The sequence below is a fragment of the Sorghum bicolor genome, chromosome 3 (assembly GCF_000003195.3).
Source record: "Sorghum bicolor cultivar BTx623 chromosome 3, Sorghum_bicolor_NCBIv3, whole genome shotgun sequence".
In the NCBI taxonomy this organism is placed as follows: domain Eukaryota; kingdom Viridiplantae; phylum Streptophyta; class Magnoliopsida; order Poales; family Poaceae; genus Sorghum; species Sorghum bicolor.
Genome location: NC_012872.2, coordinates 65,922,170 through 65,930,229, shown reverse-complemented (window position 1 = coordinate 65,930,229; position 8,060 = coordinate 65,922,170). Strand labels below are relative to the sequence as shown.

Below are 8,060 nucleotides of genomic sequence, written 5' to 3'. Positions count from 1 at the left end.
TAAACAAGGCCTCAGAACAGGTCTTGAACCATGTATATCATCAAAATGCCCTAGTTAGCTCGCTCGATAGTGAGATGTTATCTGAAGCTGACAGCTCGCCATCTCAGTATTACTGCACCTTCCCACAAAAGCTATTACCGTAGTACCATGAGTCCATTCTCAGCAGGTTAACGAACTCGTTCGTCAAGGCGTGAGGCAAAAGGTAATCACTAGTGATGACTCACACAAACAGTATATAACCTCGAGCAATTTTAGACTGAGACAAAGTTTGCGGCCTCAGATACAGTATACATAGCTAAATAAAGATAGCTATCAAACTGCCAAAAGCCAGCACAGCATACAACTGTCATCGGTATAAATAGAGCATCTAAATGCAAGTCAAAAGGCATCTCTCAATGTTTTGCTGAGTTTGAGCAACGTGCTTGCAAACATAAATTATTAAATGACATGGCCATATCCATTCTCAAACTATAGAACCAAAATTGGGCATAGCTGGCCAGTCTTTAGTTGTCAGCCACTTCAATCAGGGTTTGCTCGTAGTCAGCAGGGGCCACAAATCCATGGAGGTTCATCACAGTCGCCGCGACGTTGGCGAGCCCAGGGGTTTCAATGTCCTTCCGGAATTTCACTCCGGAGTGAAGACCAGGGCCTCCAATGGCAACCGGGACCTGCAAGTTTTACAGAGGCATTAACATCAACATCAAGCAATCAACATGGGTACGCTTTTACTTGGAGACAACCAAAGACATGGGGTTCAAATGGTATTGCACTCACTGGCTGAAGGGTATGCGAGGTTAGAATCTGGATACCACCATTCTTGTCGAGCAATGGCTTGCCAGCTTTGTTCCTTTTCACCATATCCTCTGCATTGCCATGATCGGCAGTAACAAGGTAAATACCACCAACTTGCTCGACAGCATCCAAAATAATCTGTTCAGAAGAGCATTTGGTTAAAATAGGCAAAGGCCTATAAAGTCTGCTACTGTAAGCAAACTTTTATTGATGTATAAGCAAACTTTCAATGCAGATTATGAAGACAACACACAACATGTAAGCAAACTTTTATTGATGCTCTCACCTTAACAGCTTCATCAGCTGCCTTGCAAGCAACAACGGTGGCCTCAATATCACCAGTGTGACCAACCATGTCACCATTTGGCAGGTTGACACGTACCTATAACAACAATATGCTTAGCAACAGGGAAACCGAAACTCATCTAATAGAAATTTCAGAACTATTTCCCTCCTCAAACTAATTTCAGAAAGACTCATCTAATAGAAATTTCAGAACTATTTACCTGGTCAAACTTTCCACTTAGGAGAGCATCCCTGGCTTTCTCAGCAATTTCAAGCGCCTTCATCTTGGGTGCAACATTGAATGTAATACCACTGTCACTAGGAACTTCTACATACTCTTCCTTAGTTTCATCAAAGTATCCTGAACGGTTGCCGTTCCAGAAAAATGTGACATGGCCGAATTTCACTGTCTCACTGCCACACAAACCAATGTTGCCGCATAATAAGTAAAAAAAAGGATAGGCAAATGTCTTGCAAGCACAAGGATGATACAGAAATGAATCAATCCAAAAACAACATTATGCAGCCCTAATATACAGTATTAAGGAACAAATCATGGACAGAACAATGGAACCAAATATCAGCCTAAGTTAGCACAATGTCAGCATAGTCCTCTGCAGCAAGAACCCTAGAAAAAACTTGTTTCTACAAATATGAAATATACTAGTACGGATGCAGTATATGGTAATGGATATAACTCGCGACAATATCTTTCCAGAAGGCAAGTGCCCCTCACAGGTATGTACAAGATTGTAAAAACTACACTAGATAATGTTGATTCAAAATAAATGAACCATGCGAACTTAGATGACTCAGAAAAACTAAGTGGTTTACAATATTGAAGTAAACAAAAAAAAAGTATCAAGAGAAAGGCTGAAAGAACTTGCCTGCAAGCAAAGGTGCGGACGCCATTCTTCACCAAGTACTCCCCAGATGTTCTATCTATCTCTGGTGGGGAAACAAGGTAACGGCTTGGAAGCTTCAACTCACCATCATACTGAAGCATCCCAGCATATCGGATTTTGGGGACACGAACACGGTCAAATTTGTCAAAATCTGCGTATTCTAGTGCTTTGGCAAGCATAACCATGCGATCAGCTCGGAAGTTGAGAGTGACAACTGCATCACCATCTAATACAGGCCCAACAGCTTTGCCACTGTCGTCAACAATCACAAATGGGGGCAAGTACTGATCATTAGCATTGGGCTGTGCTCTCAGTGTTTTCACAGCCTCAAGTGCACTTTTGAATTTGTAGGGTGCTTCTCCAAGCACCTGGGCATCCCAGCCACGTTTAACCACATCCCAGTCATTCTGGAAGGTATTAAACAAAACAAAACTGTAAGCCAAGGTGTTAGACAATGAACACGGATGCTTGAATATGGCAAAGGTGTTAGACAATGAACACTGATGCTTGAATATGACAAAAAAACGTTCACCTCATAACGGTCCATGGTAACATACATCCTTCCACCACCAGATGCAATTTGTGCATCAATACCCTTCCCTCGAAGCTCCGAAAGATCATTCTCTAGGGTCTCCACGAAACCAACACTGCTGCCATCCAAAACATCACGCCCATCGGTAAGGATGTGCACACGGATTTTTTTTGCTCCCCTCTCACTGGCACCTTTCAGAAGTAACTGGATAGAGCCAAAAAAAAGTAAATCTTGTGGTAAACTTGTAACTTAACTAAACAAATTGAAAACAGATTATTAGCAAACCTGCAGTTGGTCAAGACGAGAGTGGACACCACCATCACTCAACAACCCAATAAGGTGAAGAGTACCACTTTCAAAAGATTCTTTGATGTAGTTGAACCCATCTCCACTATAAATCTTTCCAGAGGCAAGAGCACTATCGACAAGCTTAGCACTATAGGCAGAAAGAATGCAGCTCTCAGATCATAGAACATCTATTATGAACTCTTAAGGACTAAAGGTTTTATTTAAGACTAACATGACAGACAAAATAGCACACTAAGATCAAGTTCTTTATTGCATATGAATTCAAATGTTGAGCCAAAAAGTACACTGCAGTAGTGAGAAACAAATCAGCGCATGCAAGAGAGGTGTCCTAGTTCAGCAATTACTCAAAGCAAGAAAATTAATAAAATCAATGATGTGTCAATGAAACTAGTAACTGATGACAATAAGAATACTAAGTTACAGGCTCCATTCTCTTTATGAAGCAAATACTTTGTACTGTACCAAGCTTCAAAGATTTTGAATCTTATATGGACAAAATTATTTGTTAGCAACTACATGCCTATCTCACGGGGAGGTTTGGCCTGTATAGGAAAAACATAGTTGCAAGCATTCATGTTCAAATGTAATATTGAAGCCACAGCGCATTAGTTATTACAACAACAACAAAATATTTCCATAAATAAATAAATATCTAACGTACCCTTGGGCAAAAATCCGACCAGCACCAAGTGCATTGTGGCCAACTTCACTGTTGCCCATGTCATCATCAGATGGGAGACCCACAGCTGTTCCATGAGCCTTCACTAGTGTCCATTTCTCAGGAGCACCCTAATGTATATATTTCACAAAAAGGTGAGTAAAAGCATGAAGACAGTATACCTGCAAATCAAATAATGCCGACAGAACAATCTTTCATCCAAGAGAAAAAAGCAGAAGCAGAGGTTATGTGCAACACCATGTTATTTTTCATTAACACTAAGTATGAGACAATGGACAAACAAGCAACTGAATGGATACACTTTCAAAACATCGGTAACCTCAGGGCATAACCATTTTCAGACAATCCGGCCTTGTTTAGTTCCATTTTTTTTTGCAAAACGGACACTGTAGTACTTTCGTTTGTATTTAACAAATACTGTCTAATCATATACTAACTAGGCTCAAAAGATTCGTCTCGCAAATTACATGCAAACTGTGCAATTAGTTTTTTTTATCTATATTTAATGTTCCATACATGTGCCACAAGATTCGATGTGACGGGATTCTGAAAATTTTTGCAAAATTTTTTGAGAACTAAACAAGGCTGCATGAAACTTCTGTCCATACTTCAGAGAAAAACTCAGCATTCACTGCTTGGCACAGAGCCCCATATGCATAACAGTGAGTATTGGTATGGAAAAAAGCATTTAACCTTAATCTGTAGAACTTAACCTTAATCAAGATTATATAGAAAAATCTAAAAGCCATTACATACCAGTATTAATTGAAATTAGATCCGTCATGACTGAACTGGAGCTTAGAATTAGGCTCACGATAATAATGCAACCAGTGCTAGCAACAATCAGAACCAAGATATCTAATACACACTCAAAAAAAAGAGCATCTATGCAATCCCACAATGACTTCTTCTTTGCGATACTGGATAAAACAGAAGGGCAGGTGTTAAGGAAAGCATACGCACATTCTTTAGCGAGTCCATGACAGGAGTCTGAGCGACATGGATGCAGTTGTACTGGTCGGGGCTGGCCTCACCCCATCCGTCCAGCACGACGACGGCCACCGGCTTCCCCTTGGGGAGCTTCGGGTGGTCTGGCAGCGTCCACGAAACTCCCGAGCTCGCCATCGCCAACGAGACCTACCAAATAACACACAGCAGTCAGCAACATGTTAGACGAGCAGCAAATCCGCAGCATAACCAAACAGATCTGCACCTGGCTTCACAATCCGCCACACGGCGTCGCTATAATCAATTAGATCTGATCACGTAATGCAAAAATACCCTATTCAGTTAATTCGCATGGCGGATTGCGACTCGTCGACCAGCACAGTATTTTAAAATCAGGTTTAGATCAGATCTCTTGTTACAAATATACGAGAAGAGAAGCAAATCAGACGCGAAGGATGATGGTAGCCGATCTCACGCATCGAGAAATCGAGAGACATGCGAATGAGGGAGGAATCTGAGACTGTTCTTACCTTTTTGCTTCTGCTTTTGCCTTGCCTAACAAGAAGAACTCTTGGCGAGCAATGGGGGCGATGGAACAAAGGGAGGTGCGACGCCGCGGCGGTATTAATAAGGACACGCGACGGCGACGTGAGATGCGAATAAAAAAATTATAATTGCTATATTTAAGGATGGTGCTTCGACTTAAACTCAGGCGATTTAACAAGTGGACGGCAGGATCGGTGCTCCGGGGGAACAAATGGAGTCATCGGACGGCCGAGGTGCGTAGAGAAGGTGAGATATCTTATTTTATATTTTAATAAGTTTTTTATTTATTTATATAGGGAGAAGGAAAAGATGGGCTTTGGTTCGAATGAGGAATGGCTCCGCCGGGTTTGTGGATCCAGACGGCGGAGATCCGCCAGTTTTATTCTGCCCCTGGTATCGGACGGTAATGATGGTGGGCGGCTATCGCCCGGCCCAGGTGAGGCCCACTGGTGATCAGCGCCGTGCAACGGAACAAGCATAGTCCACCTCACGGCGGCCCCACTGCGGATCATATCATAGAGTTTAACGTGAGCTTTGGACTTTTCGACGGGGCGCGTGCGCGAAAGCGTCAGAACCAGCCACGGGAAATTGGACTTTTCGAAGGGGCCGCGCGTGAAAGCGTCAGAACCAGCCGAGAGAAATTTGGACTTTTGGAAGGGGCCATGCGTGAAAGCGTCAGATCCAGCCACGAGAAATTAAAATTTTGCCGCAAGTGGGTTTCGTCGAATGCCATTAAATTGTGGGGTTTGTCAGAATGCCTCCTATTGTGTCATTTTCTGGTTTTAGACAACATTGAAAATTGTTCAGCTCTAACTTTTCAGCCCTGAAAACGGTCACAGCAAGTAAAAAGTTGGGCCGAAAGTTTTTAAAACTTGTCAAAAAATGTTAAATGGTAAAATAGGGTGAAGCACCCATTTCGAAGAGGCGTTATGACAAAGCCCATAACTTTCATTACATTTTAGCGAAATCCACTTATCATAAGGGCAAAATTTTAATTTTCTTCCTAGCCACCAAAGGCGGACGGAGGGCCGTATATTTGTTGCACATACTGTATTTAAGCAACAAGATATGGTGTTTAAAGCCCCTTCTACTCTACAATGAAACAAGTCTACTCCAGGAACTTTATTCCATAAACTCCATCGTAGAGCAACTATAAAAAAAATAAAGTTTATGGAACATCTCTTTAGGTGCTCCCACAACTTCACTTTTTTTGCTGAAGCAGAATTGCATGGAGCTGAACCCTTTTAGTTAAAAAATATGGAACCAATCTGAAAAAAATATGGACAGGAGCAGTCTCAATCATCCCCTAAAATAGGGATGACTCAATACCACATTTTAAATTAATTATTGGATAAAAATACTTTTACAGAGCATAGGGAGCCTCTCCTAATATATTAGATTCACTTGTGAGAAAATTCCTTTACTTATTTTCTTTTTTTCGTCTCTTCTCTCCTCTTCACTCATTTCTTACGGCCTCCTAACGCTCTTGTCCGCCACCACCAATGTGACTATGATGTCAATGTTCGATCCATCCCACTTGGCAAGGCATGCGGGAAGGGAGGTGGCTTCATCCTCAGCCATGGCGCATGAGGTGGCCACGAGGACTCAATGGCCTATTTAGCTCGTACATGCAACATGACAAGTTTGGCATCGGCAAAGACACGTACAGATGGAGAGGATTCATCCCTAGTTGTGGTCGTCATTGCGGGTTGCGGCGACATGCCGGATGCCATCATTAGAGATGGTTGCGGCCACAAACTCTCGTGTGGCGCCAACACTACCCCCACGACTCTATATGAAGCATCATTGGCTATATAGCGTCGTGTACTAAGGTTGTGCTATTTCAACCATGCTTGTGCAGTCACAGGGCCATGGTTGCGCCATCAACCTCCCCCGCACGAAGCTAAGTCACCACATGTTGCTCCTACCATGCTTGTGTCATCGCCTCTCCTTATTAATATCGGGTGCAGCGCCGCCGAGATGGCGACCATGAACTTTGACACCGATGCCAACCACAAACTCGACGCGTATGACAAGGAATGCACATAGGACGTTAAAGGTGATCCTTGTGCTGAGGAACTTGACATCCGTCGATGCTCTATGACAATGGAGGTGGACAATAGTGAAGGGGAGGAGGGGCGAGCACGATGATAGTTAGGGTGGACCTAACTTATTAGGGGAGATATAAGTTCCTTCTTATTCGAGGAGAGATAAGAAAGATATATTGCTAACCACAGAAAAAGAGAAAGTTGTTGGGAGATTGGTGGACAAGAAAAATATCGAGGAAGAATTAGGTGTTTGGCCCTAGAAAAACCTTGTCTCACGTATATGGCTCTCTTTTTCGAATTTGGCTCTGTGGCCTTAAAACAAAATTTATTTCGAAAAAAGAGAGCTATATAACTAATTCTCCCAAATGTTTATCTTTGAATGTGATAGTTTCATGGGGATGAATGGTTGTATTGAAAAACTGTTGAAGATGCTCTTATTCTGTATAGGTGTGCGTGTAGAGTACGTCCATTGCTGTGCTAAGGATTAAGAGTATCTTCATGAGATACCTTATCTATTTCCTAAACTTTTAAAGTATTATTTTAGACGATGGAATAGTATTTTAGTCAGATATGTTATCTATCTTATATACTTTAAAAGTAGTATTCTAGAAGATAGAAGTGATACAACATGTGTCTTATCTCATCTTCTACGGAGTACACATCTACAAAGGAGACATCTCTTCCATATTCCTATAGAAATATAGAAGCTTTAAATAATTTGCTATAGTGATACTCTCTTAAATTAATTGTAATGGTATTCTTCTAGATTAATTTACAGAAGATGTAAATATTAGGAGATGCAATATAAGGATATGACAGAGATACTTAGACTCTATTTGGTTCATCTGTTAGCTTTGAAAAAGTTTATATAAATTATACGTTGTGTAAGGAGTTATAAGTTGTTTGGAAGAAGCATACTCTATCTCTCTATCTCCTTCAAAAAGCTATGAAACAATTGTCAGTTTCCATCCATTTCAAAAGGAGAAAGCCGAAAGTCGAGAGCAGGGTTCAATGTA

The 8,060-nt window shown here is 41.6% G+C and overlaps 1 protein-coding gene across 1 annotated transcript; it reads right to left on the bottom strand.

The window, feature by feature from the left end:
* Window positions 204-5,140, bottom strand: LOC110433509 (2,3-bisphosphoglycerate-independent phosphoglycerate mutase). Its single transcript, XM_021455794.1, has 10 exons — window positions 4,981-5,140; window positions 4,466-4,639; window positions 3,485-3,612; window positions 2,800-2,950; window positions 2,515-2,718; window positions 1,965-2,389; window positions 1,299-1,491; window positions 1,079-1,174; window positions 775-930; window positions 204-668 (listed from the first exon to the last, which is right to left on the bottom strand). Exons 2-10 carry the CDS (start codon window positions 4,625-4,627, stop codon window positions 504-506), a joined length of 1,680 nt encoding a protein of 559 aa, XP_021311469.1. The 5' UTR covers window positions 4,628-4,639; window positions 4,981-5,140; the 3' UTR covers window positions 204-503.

What these genes read in the sequence shown, in the direction of transcription:
- LOC110433509 (XM_021455794.1), bottom strand. Translation starts at nt 4,627, where the DNA reads ATGGCGAGCTCGGGAGTTTCGTGGACGCTGCCAGACCACCCGAAGCTC. An exon ending in TAAGTGGAAAGTTTGACCAG is followed by an intron (nt 1,175 to 1,298) that starts GTAAATAGTTCT and finishes TTGTTGTTATAG; the next exon opens with GTACGTGTCAACCTGCCAAA. An exon ending in CCTCGCATACCCTTCAGCCA is followed by an intron (nt 669 to 774) that starts GTGAGTGCAATA and finishes TAAAACTTGCAG; the next exon opens with GTCCCGGTTGCCATTGGAGG.